Source organism: Notolabrus celidotus, chromosome 11, assembly GCF_009762535.1.
Source record: "Notolabrus celidotus isolate fNotCel1 chromosome 11, fNotCel1.pri, whole genome shotgun sequence".
NCBI classification, from domain to species: Eukaryota; Metazoa; Chordata; class Actinopteri; order Labriformes; family Labridae; genus Notolabrus; species Notolabrus celidotus.
The window spans coordinates 35,415,956-35,432,429 of NC_048282.1; the positions used below are offsets into that span (position 1 = coordinate 35,415,956).

A 16,474-nucleotide genomic window follows, 5' to 3' on the forward strand; every position below is an offset into this window, starting at 1 on the left:
ATCTGACACCCGGAGCCGAGCTCCTCTGCGTGCACATACTACACTTCAGCCTCCTCTGCTCCAGGCGTCCCATGGTCCTGATGCCCCGGAGACTACGGAGTGATAAAACTAATAAATGATAGAAATCCTGATTCTGAAGTATTCTGTGACTCAGCACTCAGAGACCATTTGAAATGAATAATTTTCAGAGTCTGGAGTTTTGATATCTTTAGATTCAGAGTCAGACGGCTCAAACATGCAGGCTGTGAACTCTCTCTTGACCTGTCAATCAAAGAGTTAGGCCACGCCCACACAGTCCTGAGAAGTTTTTTCAGAGTTAAGGATGTTTATTTTCACTCAGATTTTTGTTGAAGCTTGATTACATATTTAATTTTGATATTCTATGTGAATTTTAAATATTCCATTTATAGGATCTTTAAAAATGTAAATGATCACCACATTGAGATAAGCTGCTGAGGCCCCTTTAAAAGTTCTGGTGAAGTTCTCTGAAGCTGGACTGACACTGAAAGAAGAACTACAGCTCCCATCATCCCACAGAGTCACACAACAACAGACGAGAGGAGGCAGGCTGCAGCTGGGAGAGAAGGAGACAGACAGGCTGTAAGACAGACAGACGGACAGACAGACGGGGAGAGTTTGTCCTCCACATCAATGGAGGATTTCACCGCTGCAGAGGAGGACGACTGACGGAGACACATCCGATCAAAATGGCCAAAAACCAGGAGGTGGAGCACATCGCCAAAAAGCTGGATAAAATGGTTCACAAGAAGAACACGGTGAGTGTGAAAAACAGGCGATCAGGTGATGAGCTGAGCTCTGCCTTTAACTGCAGAGAGAGGGGAACATTCTGGAACCACGGCCAGTGTGTGTGTGTGTGTTTAACTGTGCATACTGCGCCGTGGAGAAGAATACACACATGCACACATGCACACATGCTCACACACATGATGAGCCTGCTGCTGCTGGTTTTCATGCATGTGAGTTAAAGTTTGGAGATAAATCACTGCAGCTATTGGTCCAGAAGCTGCCAATTAAAACACACACACCTTGAATCAATCAGCAGAGATTCTATCATCTCAGTGCAATTTATCAGGGTCATTATAAAACCCTTTAGCTTATATAATTGAATGAAAATCATGAGGTATCAGTCTCAGGTTAAATATGTGTTTATTTTTCAGACTTAAAGACATACTTCATTGTTAAAGTGTTGCCCTGTAAAGAGGTGTAAGGTTTAAAATGGGAGGAAATTAAAGTCCAGCACTAAATAAATGATCAGAGGACATAAAGATCATTTTAGAAGCATCACTACTAACAGTTAAAAGCTGCCAGCTGCTAATTTGGTAAGCTGATTAAGTTTGACCTTCATGCACATTTAATTAAACACCCACCTGCACCTGTGTGTCAGTCACAGAGGTCTGATTTAAATAACCCCAGTCTGCTTTATAATATAATATAATTCATGTATACTTTAAAATTGGAAGGCAAATTTGCTTTGTGCAATTCACTTTGAAAAAAATAAGGATATGACTAAGCAAATATTCCAGTTGACACAAGATGTTGCTTCTAATTATCATGCTTGTACATGAAACATGTCAAACTGACATTCATAGTAATTTCAGATAACCCCTCATGGAGCTCAGATCCTGTCTGAACTTAAACAGAAACAATATGTTAAACAAATACTCACAATTCACTTTTAGACCTTTTTGTTTGTGATTACTGAACACCAATGGAAACTTGGGTGTTTTTAATTTGCAATTATGTCATGTACTTATCAAAGCAAATGCACAGCGCATTTAAAAAAACAAACGCATACAAATGCTGGCCTGGTGTAGCATTTTTGGTAGACTTCAAAAATTGCTCTCTTTTTTTAAACAGAGACCAGCAGTGACCATATTTGGATAAGAGAAGTAGCAAGGAGCTAGCTAAGACTGGCCATGCACTCCAGCGGCAACCTCCAGTCTCAAACTATGAAGCCCATGTGGAAGTGTTATAAACTGCAGTTCATTGAGTGTCCACTAGAGGCTGGCTGCAGAAACACAGGAAACCACATACACACCCATTCAAAAAAGACGATCTTTGCAGCAGAAATAAACATGTTTACAGACTGGTTCAAAAAACAGCTTGGGTCTACGTAGCTAATCTCTATCGGCACACTCTGTACGGGGGGTGAATTTTTTTTTAACGCGGCGGTTCAGAAGATATTAAGATTACGAGTTTTTGCCCAAATAAGGACATGACTGCAATGACTCCCGGACAGGAACACATAGCTGTTAGCTAGGAGGCTCAAACTCCGCCCCTTTACTTCACACTCTGCCTGGTTGAGTTCCACATTTCCAATATGGCTGCCACCGTTGATTGGCTTCAAAACAGCGCTCAGGAACAGGTGACGTCACGGATACTACGTCCATACTTTATACAGTCAATGCATTAAGCTTATGATTAAGAAATTGAAAACCTTGTGCACAATATGTTTGGTACTGACTGGTTCATTCACAACACAAAAGAGCTGGGGGGGTTTAGACAGAGGCCTGAGGAAATGCTACCTTCAAATTCATGCTAGTTTTCCGTGACTACCAACCCTAGCTTTAAGTGTGCCTAACACTAGCAGAGTGATGTGTCATGCTTCAAGATGCTACCTGTCTTCTGTGTTTGTTTACATCCAGGTCGTAGAGCTTTATAACAGTAATGCAGTAGTAGCCATTAACTGGAGCTGCAGCCCCGGCTAGTGGCGGGCGGCTGCACTGCAGCTTAGACACAACATATGACCGGCAGTCTTTCAGCTGCAATGTAAGACTCTCTCCACATAACAACACATCATGCAGGTGCATGTTAGATGTGACGACACTGAAACAATACAGTTTGATGCATGTCTCCACTCCCTTACTTCTCCCCTCCTCTCAGGGTCTGCAGTCTGATGTCCTCCTCTGTCTTTGTCTGTCTTTTCCACGTCCAGCTTTTTTCCCCTGTTGGACCATCGGATTTGTCACAGAGCGTATTTATTGACCTCCATCTCCCGTCTTCATCCCCTTTTCTGCAAGTTGAATTTCTCTGCAGTCGCTTCTGCAAACATTACCTCATCATTCAGCAGTTTGCAAACTTAACTTACTCACATATAGAAGTCCTGTCATTGCTGTGGACACCTCTTTATCCTCTTTATGTGATAAACGACTCCTTAAACCTCCACCTTTAGGTTCATTACTCTCTACCTAACATTTAGTGTACATTGAATGATTGTCTCTGAGTGTCTGGGTAACAGCTGTGGGTGGGAAGGTTTGCAAGGAAGCATTAATCCTCACTTCACTTGGTAAATAATGTCCACTGAAACAAATCTATCCCTTTGAAAGTTTGACAGCTTTCTCTGAGTAAGACCCTGATGTGTTGTTTTTGTTTATCGATCTGTCCCCAGGATGGAGCTTTGGACCTGCTGAGGGAACTAAAGAACATCAAGATGTCTCTGGAGACGCTGCAGGTAATTAACAGTCACTCTCTGTAATGTCACTGCCAGTGCAAAGCTCACCTGACGTCAAACACAGATCAATGCAGAAGCTGTTTCATAGCATGGAGCATGACTTGCAGGCGTACTTACTGCTGCTGTTGCATTTGTTGAAGTCAGATATCGACACCCTGAAGCCTGGGAAACCTCTACTCAGTGATTCTGATCCCAGTGTGGATCAGCTTTGTGTCCTCTTAAATCCTGTGTTTGTGGATCCTTGTGCCCGCATGTCGGTGAAAACAGGTTTTATTCCCCTGCAGGAGGCATGCAGCGGCAGGTTCTCCTCCGTGCAACAAAAGACCAAGTGCTTCTGTAATTATCCACCCAAAGCTTCTGCATTATAACATGACGAGACGCCCGGCTTTCACTCAGTCTGCTTCAGCTGGATAAAGTGACGCTGCAATTTAAAGTAGCTACGCTTTGTGAAAGGATTTATGAGCTAACTTATATGAGAGGGCATTGGATGGACGACCACTGTTCATGTGCACCCAGAAAGTGGAAGCTAGTTAGCTTAGCTGCCTTTAGCTGTCTCTCTTTTTAGCAACCAGATCTGGAGGAACCAAATAGAAACACTATTTAAACCCACAGCAACTACTAGTCCAGGAACCAAAATAGTCTGCACTACTTACATCTGGTGTCTAGATAAAATCCCAGAGAAGAGTATGAGTGCTCATATCCCATATGGACCAATGGCAGAAATAGAAGGAATAGTTAAAACTCTCTTGCTAGTCTGCTAGGAAGGACAACATTTTTAGACCCCGAAGCCTGAAGTGCTAATAACTGTAGTTCATGGAGCGTCCACTCGAGGCTGGCTGCAGAAATACAGGAAACCACATACACACCCATTCAAAAAAGTTAACTTTCGCTTCAGATCAGAGTTAAAACTGTGTTTTCTGTTGGCTGTGATCTCAGGACAGGTAGGAGGTCCTATTGGTAGCTGTGCAGGATTATTTTGTGAAGCCTTTTTTTCTCATTAGTTGTGTGCATTTTCTGTTTTAATATTTTTAGTGTTTTTATCTGATGGGTCATATCTGTTGGTGTTGACTGTAATCCTGTGGCCTCAATTTAGCTGTGCCCTTCTCTCAGTGTGCCTCCATAGTATGTTATTGAACCCAGTCTGAGTAAAAATGCTTTTGATTCCGAGACGAGACCGAGACCTTAAAGAAGCAGTCTCGAGTACTACAATCTCGACAGTACTAGTTTGTAACCACCAGGCAAACAGTTACAACACACTCACCTGTCAGTCAACTCAGCCGTGTCCCTATTAATGCAAAATTGTGCAAAACGCATGCCTTTATGTTATCTTAAAATATGTGTTGTTAAGAAAAAAAAAAAACACCCCCGTATGAAATAACCCATAAATGAGCCACCTGCCTAAAACTGTGTTTTGTACCAGACTGTGCACATGTTTGATTTTGCCACAAAAATGGAACCTAATGAGGTTTCCTTGGCTTTTACAGCCGGCCTCAAGTGGACACACAAGGAACTGCAGTTTCTTGTACTTAAGCATTTGCTTAATTTCCCGATAACTGTGGTTGTTGCTTGGCTAATACACACAAACACTATCACTATGATCAGAAGCTCCACTTTGCTTTCCTTTCAACATGTTTTAATATCAGTTTAAAGAAACAGACTGGTAAGAAAGACTGCTTTGTCCACAGGGGGCGCCAAAATCAACACAGAATGACAGTTCCTCCCAGTTCCTTGGACATGTCATTAGTAAAAAAATTAAATAAACATGTATTACTTATAAAACTTTAACAGTCTCTCTCTCTCTCTCTCTCTCTCTCTCTCTCTCTCTCTCTCTCTCTTTCTCTCTCTCTCTCTCTCTCTCTCTCTCTCTCTCTTTCTCTCTCTCTCTCTCTCTCTCTCTCTCTCTCTCTCTCTCTCTCTCTCTCTCTCTCTCTGTATCTTCCTCTCTCTCTGTATCTTCAGTCAACCAGAATCGGGATGTCGGTGAACGCAGTGAGGAAACAGAGCTCAGAAGAAGAAGTTCAGACTCTGGCCAAAGCTCTCATCAAGTCCTGGAAGAAACTGCTGGGTCAGTGTGGGTGTGTGTTTGCTGCTCTTGTTTATCTGTCCTCCTGAGGACCCAAGACAGATTTTTTGGCCCACAGAGCGAGGACAGACGCAGAAAGTGCAGGCAGAGTTATAGAATTCGTACTGGCATACAGATGTGTGTGAATGGGGGTAGAATTGGGGTTCTATTGATAAGTCAGATGTTTTAGCAAGAAGAGATGACATTTTGGTGTGCATGAAACAGAGTCTGTTGTGTGATGAGTTTCATTTAACACGTGTTCCCATGTGTGTGTTGGTTGTTTTGTGTCTCCACCTGCAGACGGTTCAGAGGAGAAGGAGAAGAAGAAGCAAGGCTCCCCTGTGAGGTCATCATCCAGCTCCAGCGGCAGTGAGAAAAAGTCTGTCGCTTTCTGATGATGTCATGTTTTGCCACTATTTAAGACCCTGGAAAAAAAAAGTTAATTTTCCACTCTGTCCTCCTTCAGCGGTAACAAGTCAGGAGAGTCCCCGACCACACCGACAACACCAACCACGCCAACCACGCCTACTACACCCACCACCCCGACCTTCCCCCCTCGGGTCACCTCCTTCCCTCCCGCTCCCGTCACCACCGACAATGTGAGGAACAAGTGTCGAGAGCTGCTGGTGGCGGCGCTGCAGACCGATGGTGAGAGGATACTCTTTTAAAATGATGATCCAAGAATTATCAGCAGAATGAGTTTTCTTTTAAAGGTGACATATCACGCTTTTTTCATCAACATATATTGGTCTAAGAGGTCCCCAAAACATGTCTTTAAAGTTTATGCTCAAAAAAACACTTTGAAATCAGATTTTGGTCTGCCTGAAAAACCCTCTTCTTCAGTCCTCCTCAGAAAACTCTGTTTTCCCTCTGACCACGCCCCCTCAGGAAGTGGATGTGCCTCGGCTCTCCAGCATGTTGATCTAATATTTACATGTTGGCTGAATATACACGGCTGCTCAGAGATCACGTTACTTCAACCCTCTGAATCTGATCCAGAATCTGATCCTGACGGAGAGGCGCCTGTAGCAGGACCTTTCTGAAGGATTGGTCACAGATTTAGTGTTTCTTGTTGTTTTATTTATCAGTATGTAGACGTGTGTCTTGGTACACAGCTACGAACATGTAGCTATGTGGCTATGCTAACTAGCGCTAGCACTTATCCATGATAAATAAAAATCATCCACTAGATCTTAAAATCTGCAGACGTGGGGAGTAAAACCGACCTTTGTGTTTATTAAGACAGCCTACAACTAGAATGCCTCCCTCCTAAGCTCCTTGTTAGCACACATTTGTGCAGGGAATGAAAAATGGGGGAGGGATTCAGTATTATTTTTTACAGTCTATGGGCTGAAGCTCTGAGTCCGTGACAGACCGGATATTGTTGTTACGTAACAAAAACACGGAAGTCTGAAACGGCTCGTTTCACACACATTTACAGAAAGGTGGAGAAATCAGAACAGGGGCAGAATGGATTCTTTTCATTCTCGGGGGGTTTGTAGACATGCCAGGGACACATATTTCAGGTAAAAAACCATTAAAAAGTCAATTTTGCATGATATGTCACCTTTAATTCCCAGTGAAGACTAAAAGAAAGGAAAACATTTAATGCAACTTATGCATGCAAAGGCTTTAAAGGCCCTGGGAACCCAAATCAAAGAAAGGGGCAACACAGAAGTATAAATCAGCCTTTAGAGTATAAGATACCAAGATGAGGTTTGAAGGAGTTAATGGGTCTAAGTTAAAAGTCTTGTTGAATTTGTTCCCCAGTTGTTCCTCTATGGTTATACATATTTTGCCCTGTAAGAAGTTTCTGAATGTACTGATGTTTTGAAATGAAACTTTAAACACATGTGAAGTTAAACAGGAGTATTTGTTTTCGTGTGTTTTTCAGGAGACCACGTGACCATCGGAGCCGACTGTGAGCACATGGCGGCTCAAATCGAAGAAGATATCCTTTCACGCTGACTTCACTTCTGCACATGAACACAACGCAAACAGTTTCACACATGAATGAGAGATCTGATGCGAGTGTACCGACAGGGTGTGTTTCACCCTGTTAGATAAACACGACTCACTCTGCAACAGGACTCTGTGAGGGCCATGAGGGTCCTGTTCAGCACTCTGTCTGTGAGGGTCAGAAACACAAACAACGCTTCAAACTGTTCCTCTAAAGAGATCACTAAGTTACAAAGCTGAGGAAATCATTTGAAAGAGTTGATCTGAACATGATGCAGAGTGAAGCCTGTGAAGGATGTTCTTACAGGGCCTCCGTACAAAGGTTAGGCTCCTCTGATTCAGGTGACAACACGACCTTTACTCCACTTTCTCTGCATGTGTGAGAGAATCTAATGATAGTGACGCCGTCTCTGCAGGTTTTCCTTTATTCAAATATTTTTGTGTTCCATGCAAGATGAGTGTTTTAAACTTCAGGTGCACAGTAAGCAGTTTATATGCAATGATTAGAAACAACACAAATCAAGTCTTCATTTTTCATCTTCACTCTGGAGAAATCAGTGTTTTATTCTGAGGTGAGACGAACATACATGTCCATGTTTGGGCCTTTCAAAGGAAAAGAGAAGCCTGTGGTTGTGTTTGTACTCCAGGCTGTTTCTGAGGAACAAGGATTGCTTCTTAATCACAAGTTAGTAGAGGAAGGCAAGCAGAAGGGAAATATATATATAGGACTGTAAGGAATAATAGATGATGTTATGACAGCGTTTTAGGTGAAGCAATTTGACTTTTATAAATACTATTTTCTGACTTTATAATCTCACACATTTGCTACTTTAGCTTATAAAATCATCACGTGTTTTCTAACATTTGTGTTCCTTTTTTCACTATTTTTTTCTCTTTTTTTGTTCAAATTTGCCACTTTATAATCTCACATGTGTGCTTCTATTTTCTCACACATTTGCTATATTTTTCTCAGAATTTTCTCGTCTTTGTGAAACAAATTTGCAACCTTTTTTTTTTTTTAAATTCAACACAGATTTTCTCACAGATTTGTTATTTTTTTTAAACAATTTTTCTTTTCTACACATCTGCTACTGGTTTCTCACAAATTTCTCCTTTTTTTTCTTTTTTTCAGAAATTTGCTTATTTTTTCTCTAAAATTTGTTACTTTAAAATCACATATATTTGATACTTTTTTTTCTCATGAATTAATTTTTTTTTTCTCTCAAGTTAGCGACATTATTACCTCACAAGCTTGTGATTTTAATTTAGGGGTATTACCAAGCGGCAACCTCCGGTCTAAAAAAATGAGTCAGTGCGGAAGTGTTAGAAGCTGCAGTTCATCGAGGATCCACTTGAGGCTGGCTCCGGAAGTACCGGAAGTCACATACACATGAATGGGAAGAAGACGATCTTTGCAGCATTAATAAACATGTTTACAGCCTGGTACAAAAGATGAGTGTAGTCTGAATAGCTAATTTCTCGATGTCCTCTCACTGTGAGGGGGGTGAATTTTTTTCTAACGTGGCAATTTCGAAGATATTGAGATTACTAGTCTTCCAATGAGAGGCACAGCTGCCTGCAGGAACACTGCAGCTGTTGGCTAGGAGGCTCAAAGCCCGCCTCTTTACGTCACACTGGCTCGACAGAAGCAATATGGCTGCCGCTGCCAATTGGCTTCAAAACAGCTCTCAGGAACAGATGGGTGACGTCACGGATCCTACGTCCATATTTTATACAGTCTATGAGTATTACGCACAAATTTGATACTTTTATCTTTAAAACTTGTCACTGATTTTCTCACAGATTTGTTACTTTTTTCACTGTTCTTTTTTTTACAAATGTGCTCCTGCTTTCTCACAAATTTCTCCTTTTTTTCGTTTTTTATTTATTTTTATTTTTTTACAAAAATGTGCTTATTTTTTCTCTGAAATTTGTTACCTTAAAATCTCACAAATTTGATACTTTTTTCTCATATTTATTTATTTTTTCTCTCAAATTAGCGTCTTTATAATCTCACAAATTTGATACTTTTTTCTCATGAATTAACATTTTTTTCTCTCAAGTTACTGTCCTTATCTTACAAATTTGATATTTTTTCTCATAAATTAACATTTTTTTCTCTCAAATTACTGTCCTTATAATCTCACAAATTTGATATTTTTTCTCTCAAATTACTGTCCTTATAATCTCACAAATTTGATATTTTTTCTCATAAATTAACATTTTTTTCACTCAAATTACTGTCCTTATAATCTCACAAATTTGATACTTTTTTCTCATGAATTAACATTTTTTTCTCTCAAATTACTGTCCTTATAATCTCACAAATTTGATACTTTTTTCTCATGAATTAACATTTTTTTCTCTCAAATTACTGTCCTTATAAACTTACAAATGTGATACTTTTTTCTCATGAATTAACATTTTTTTCTCTCAAATTACTGTCCTTATAAACTTACAAATTTGTGATTTTAATTTTGTGATATTACTCTTCTTCTCCGGGTCTGTTTTTAATGCTTTCCTCTATAGCCCTTATACCATGTTGTACATGATAACAGAAAAAAGTCTAAATATTTTTAATGCTATTTCCATCATTGACCTTTATTTATTTTAGCTTGAAAATAATTGAGATTTCTCTGTTGTGATAAAATTAAAACAAACCCAAAAACTGACCAAAGAGAGTAACTTTTGAGTTCAGAGTAAACGTTGAAGCATCAGAGAGTCAGTAGACTGACTGGTCCAGTGGTCCAGATCAGACTGTGGATGCTCTATAGCTCATCCCCTGGTGTTTCTGAGTTCTGTGTCTTGTTGTTATTAATGATATGTGTGTTTTATATGTAGGTTTCTGTTGTGTGTGTTTGATCCCTGCCTCTGAGAGATCTTATCCTTGACTGCTCGTCGTGCCCACAGATCTTCCAGGAGTTCAAGTTGACAGATATGAAATACAAAACTCGTCTACGAAGCCGAATCTCCAACCTGAAGGACCAGAAGAACCCCGACCTGCGGCGGAACGTCCTGTGTGGAAACATCTCGGCCAAACGCATCGCCGCTATGACCGCAGAGGTCAGACGTGCAGACGTTCATCCTCCTCCCCGTCGACCGGTTGAATCCAGTTTAAAGTGTTGATGGTGTGTGTTTGCTGTGTGTGTGCAGGAGATGGCGAGTGCAGAGCTGAAGCAGATCAGAGAGACTCTGACTAAAGAGTCCATCAGAGAGCACCAGCTGTCCAAGGTGGGAGGAAGTGAGACCGACATGTTCATCTGCAGCAAGTGTCACGGGAAGAGCTGCACCTACACACAGGTACACACACACACACTCTCTCACACACACGACAAACCGCCTCCCTTGCTTTAATGCAGATGCTGAAGGGTTGTTTTTAGGTACATGACATGTGATATGTTTTTAAATTAACCCTTTTATGCATTTTATTTGGAGTTTAGATCCATCCTCTATCCTTCCTGGGTGTGTTCATTCATGTCTTTGTTGTTCCAGGTGCAGACCCGCAGCGCTGATGAACCCATGACCACCTTTGTGTTGTGTAACGGCTGTGGAAACCGATGGAAGGTAAAGAAAGGGTTATTACTTTAAGCACACACATTAATGTTGTTGTGCTGTTTTGATGCTACTTAGAGCTTTTGGTTCTGAGCCTTCATGAAGGAACAGCTCCAGGTTTGAGATTCAACTCCAGCTCTTTCTGGTCTTTGTTTCTGAAGCAGTCAGCAGTGGAGTGGCATAAACAGCTACATTACAGCTGTCTTAAACATATGAAATCTTCTCTGTTTTCTGGTGCCGTCGTCTTTTGGAAGAGAAAGTAGAAGTGACTTTACTTCAAAACTAAAAGAACACCAATTGGAAAGCAGAACCTGACGTCAGGTTCAGGCCAAAGTCACAAAGCTCTTGTAAAGAGGCGTTTAGGGAACCTGGAGAACGCTTCTGGAGATCACTCCATCATCTGTGTTTCTCATGTTATGAAACCTTTAACATTATACGCATGGCTTAAAAGATGAATCAGCGAAATAAGTCCTCTAACATCGGACTTCCACCAGATCGGTGAACAGTCTGTCTCAAATCCGCAGCGGGACAGCTGGAGTCATGTGACCGAGGTTTTCCCTGCTGTAATCACTGAATCAAGGATTCTCCTCCTCCTCCTCTCATCATCCATGTTGTCTTTCTGGTCCTCTGAAAACCTCTGACCTGTTGACTCCAGGCCTGGCTCCGCTCATCATGACTTTGGTTTGTTGTTGTACAGTCATGGCCAAAAGTTTTGAGAATGACACAAAAATTACATTTTCACAAAGTCTGCTGCTTCAGTTTTTATAATGGCAATTTGCATATACTCCAGAATGTTATGAGGAGTGATCAGCTCAACTGCAATTCATTGCAAAGTCCCTCTTTGCCTTGAAAATGAACTTTATCACCAAAAACACATTTCCACTGCATTTCAGCCCTGCCACAAAAGGACCAGCTAACATCATTTCAATGACACACAGGTGTCACACACATTAACACAGGTGTGGGTGTTGATGAGGACAAGGCTGGCGATCAATCTGTCATGATTGAGTGACTGGACACTTTAAAAGGAAGATGGTGCATGACACCATTGTTCCTCATCTGTTAGCCATGGTTACCTGCAAGGAAACACGTGCAGCCATCATTGCATTGCACAAAAAGGGCCTAACAGGGAAGTTTATAGCAGCGAGTAAGATTGCACCTCAGTCAACCGTCTATCCAATTATCAAGAACTTCAAGGAGAGAGGTTCAATTGTTGCCAAACAGGCTCCAGGGCGCCCAAGAAAGTCCAGCAAGCGCCAGGACCGTCTCCTGAAGGTGTTACAGCTGCGGGATCGGGCCACCACCAGTGCAGAGCTTGCTCAGGAATGGCAGCAGGCAGGTGTGAGTGCATCTGCACGCACAGTGAGGCAAAGACTTTTGGAGGAAGGCCTGGTGTCAAGGAGGGCAGCAAAGAAGCCACTTCTCTCCAGTAAAAACATCAGGGACAGACTGATATTCTGCAGAAGGTACAGGGACTGGACTGCTGAGGACTGGGGTAAAGTCATTTTCTCTGATGAATCCCCTTTCCGATTGTTTGGGGCATCTGGAGGAAGGCTTGTTCGGAGAAGACGAGGTGAGCGCTACCATCAGTCCTGTCTCTTGCCAACAGTGAAGCATCCTGAGACCATTCATGTGTGGGGTTGCTTTTCGGTCAAGGGAGTGGGCTCTCTCACAATCTTGCCTAAAAACACAGCCATGAATAAAGAATGGTACCAGAACGTCCTCCGAGAGCAACTTCTCCCAACCATCCAAGGGCAGTTTGGTGATGAAGAATGCCTTTTCCAGCATGATGGAGCACCTTGCCATAAAGCAAAAGTCAGAACAAAATGGCTCGGGGAACAAAACATTAAGATTTTGGGCCCTTGGCCAGGAAACTCCCCAGATCTTAATCCCATTGAGAACTTGTGGTCAATCCTCAAGAGGCGGGTGGACAATCAAAAACCCACAAAGCATTGATTATGCAAGAATGGACTGCCATCAGTCAGGATTTGGTCCAGAAGTTGATTGACAGCATGCCAGGGAGAATTGCAGAGGTCTTGAAAAAGAAGGGTCAACACTGCAAATATTGACTTATTGCATGAATTCTGTGTAATTCTCAATAAAAGCTTTTGATACTTATGAAATGCTTCTAATTGTATTTCATTATACCATAGAAACATCTGACAAAAACACCTAAAAACCCTGAAGCAGCAGACTTTGTGAAAATGTAATATTTGTGTCATTCTCAAAACTTTTGGCCACGACTGTACACGTCCTAATCACAGCAGCACCGAGCGTCAGTTCCCACATTGGACACTAGATGGCAGCACAGCCTTGAGTTTGTGTCTCTACTTTGTGCTTCCTTTCCCCTCTTTATATTCTCTTCACTTCCCCTTTCCTCTCTTTTACATTCTTCCCCTTCACACTTCTTGGAGTCATCCATGTTTTCTTCTCTTTCTTTCCCTTCCTGTCGTTCTTTCCCAACCCTCTCTGATCCCCCCCCCCCCCTCTCCCCCTTCCTTGTTTACATACCGTACCTTCTCTCTGTCCTTTTCACCCTCGGTATCCTCTCTCCTCTCTCTGTATTTACTCCTTCCCCCTCTCTCCTCTGCCCCTCCCCCGCCACCCTTATTTAGCTGCCGGCTGTAGGTCAAGGTGACGCGACTAATTCGAGGAGCTGGTGCTGTTGTTTGTGGGAGGTGTTGTGGTGTGGTTTGCACTTTAAGGAACTTGTTTCTGATGAATCTGTGACCCTCTCTCTCTCTCTCTCTGTGTGTTTCAGTTCTGCTGAAGAGGACGAGCGTGTACATATCGGATCCTGGAGCGCTAAAGTGAAATGTGGATTTAAAGATGAACTTTTGTTTTTCCTTTCTTTTGTATCATTTCTTTTTTTATATCAAAGCTGTAATATATTTGGAGAAGAATGAGCCAGATCATGTTGTATATGGGTTTGATTTGTTTTCTATGGAGCACTTAGAGAGTTTATTTCCTACACTAGAAGAAGCTTTGAGGCAGATTGAACTCACATTAAGGCCTTGTGGAAACAGTAGATGTGCCTTCCTTTGCCATGTAGTGCTGCCCTGAACATTTATATTAAAGTTTCTCATGAATTAAGAAGACACCACCGCTCTCTGTTTCTGTCTTTTTTGTCTTTTTTGATTTGAAAAGTTACCAAATGACTCGACCTGTGTGTTTTAGAGGAGTAACAACACCTGAGTTTTCTTCCTGTGCAGGAAACAGAAGTTGTGGGCAGTTAATCAAAACTTTAACTCTGGAAGTCAGACGTCCATCCCTCTTGATGCAACAGAAAGGGTCGCCACAATCCAAGTCCAGCATTAAAGCTGGGGTTGGTAGTCTCGGAAAACTAGCATGAATTTGAATGTAGCATTTCCTCATGACTCTGTCTAACCCAGGGGTGTCAATCACACGGCCCGCGGGCCAAAACCGTCCCACCAGGGATTCCAATCCGGCCCACAGATGACTTCCAAAAGTGAAATATTACAGAGAAGACATTAACTGCAATTTTTCAAGAAAAGTAACTGCTATTACAGATTTGTCCTCTAGGGGTCGCATACATTCACAGTGCTGACGGAGCGCACCTGAATGGCCGCTCCAGGACTTTTTTTTTCCCCAAAAAGAATATTTGCAGTTTGTATAATCCGGTGGAAATTCGTAGACTTCTTAGAGCACTTCAAGATCCAATCAACACTAAAGTTATCTTATATGTAAACTTGAAAAAGCAGGAGCAGTGGATCTACTATTTTCGAAAAAAGGAGCCACATATGGTGTGCATGCTTACCACACATGTGCGTACGTCATAGGTGTGCTCCGTCACTAATAGCACTAGCACTACACCCCTGCATACAACACTGTCCAGCAAGCACACTGTTCATGCTGGAGCTGGGGGGGTCCATAATAGTCAACATACAACAGCTGTTTATGTAAAAAGATAGATCGTTAGACATTTTTAGAATGTACTTTTTTGCACTAAAACAAAGGGAAACATTTTGAGTTTTTGTTATTTATAGGGTTATTATGATGCTATGATTTTACTGGTCCGGCACACTTCAGATCAAATTGGGCTGTATGTGGCCCCTGAACTGAAATAAGTTTGACACCCCTGGTCTAACCCCTCCCCTCCTCCCCTCAGAGCTCCTCCAAAACGACGCCCCCCCCCTGCTCACATCCACGAGCGCCGCTGACTTGCGACCATATGATGGTGACTGATTCAAAAGTTAAAAACACAAACAAATGTGGCTGCTGTTAGCACTCACAACTGTCATTCTAGCATTATCCAGTTGTACCGGTGACACGATATCAGGAGAAAAGTTATAACACAAATATAACACTGTAACAGCTCTACTGTTTGTTAAACATGTTCAGTGTAGATGTTCTTAATTCCTACAGTGTTGACAGTCAGTGAAGGCATCAGGAGAGGTGTAGACCAGGGGTGTCAAACTCATTTCAGTTCAGGGGCCACATACAGCCCAATTTGATCTGAAGTGTGCCGGACCAGTAAAATCATAGCATCATAATAACCCTATAAATAACAAAAACTCAAAATGTTTCCCTTTGTTTTAGTGCAAAAAAGTACATTCTAAAAATGTCTAACGATCTATCTTTTTACATAAACAGCTGTTGTATGTTGACTATTATGGACCCCCCCTGCTCCAGCATGAACAGTGTGCTTGCTGGACAGTGTTGTATGCAGGGGTGTAGTGCTAGCGCTATTAGTGACGAAGCACACCTATGACGTACGCACAACATGTGGTAAGCATGCACACCATATGTGGCTCCTTTTTTCGAAAATAGTAGATCCACTGCTCCTGCTTTTTCAAGTTTACATATAAGATAACTTTAGTGTTGATTGGATCTTGAAGTGCTCTAAGAAGTCTACGAATTTCCACCGGATTATACAAACTGCAAATATTCTTTTTGGGGGAAAAAAAAGTCCCGGAGCGGCCATTCAGGTGCGCTCCGTCAGCACTGTGAATGTATGCGACCCCTAGAGGACAAATCTGTAATAGCAGTTACTTTTCTTGAAAAATTGCAGTTACGGTCTTCTCTGTAATATTTCACTTTTGGAAGTCATCTGCGGGTCGGATTGGAATCCCTGGTGGTCCGGTTTTGGCCCGCGGGCCGTGTGATTGACACCCCTGGTGTAGAGTGTGTGAGCGGGAGAGAGGAGAGACGAGGAGAAGTTCTTCATTCATTCAAACATTGATTGTTGTTTTGTTGGTTGGCGTGGTAACGGCCGACAGTGACCGGTTATTAAAGATCAACGTGTTCACGAATCGGCTTGTCATCACTACAGCGTCCGGACGGACGCTACAGTACATCTACATTTTCTGTAGGACTTACTAAATGTCATTAATTCTTCTGCTTGTCAGAGCCCCGTGGTGAGAGCTTTTTAGACTCTGATCCGGACTACAGTCCTGAGCAAAGCCCCT

The 16,474-nt window shown here is 42.1% G+C and overlaps 1 protein-coding gene across 1 annotated transcript; it reads left to right on the top strand.

Moving 5' to 3' along the window:
- Positions 1-489: 489 nt before the first annotated feature.
- tcea2 (transcription elongation factor A (SII), 2) lies at positions 490-14,145 on the top strand. Its single transcript, XM_034696651.1, has 10 exons — positions 490-776; positions 3,410-3,472; positions 5,432-5,537; positions 5,835-5,913; positions 6,001-6,182; positions 7,429-7,485; positions 10,402-10,556; positions 10,647-10,793; positions 10,986-11,057; positions 13,807-14,145. Exons 1-10 carry the CDS (start codon positions 708-710, stop codon positions 13,813-13,815), a joined length of 939 nt encoding a protein of 312 aa, XP_034552542.1. The 5' UTR covers positions 490-707; the 3' UTR covers positions 13,816-14,145.
- The last annotated feature ends 2,329 nt before the right edge of the window (positions 14,146-16,474 follow it).

Bases quoted from the DNA above. Each gene is read 5' to 3' on its own strand.
- tcea2 (XM_034696651.1), top strand. From the start codon at position 708: ATGGCCAAAAACCAGGAGGTGGAGCACATCGCCAAAAAGCTGGATAAA. The intron at 7,486-10,401 runs ATATCCTTTCAC...CGTCGTGCCCAC, and splicing joins GGCGGCTCAAATCGAAGAAG to AGATCTTCCAGGAGTTCAAG. The intron at 10,794-10,985 runs GTACACACACAC...TTGTTGTTCCAG, and splicing joins AGAGCTGCACCTACACACAG to GTGCAGACCCGCAGCGCTGA.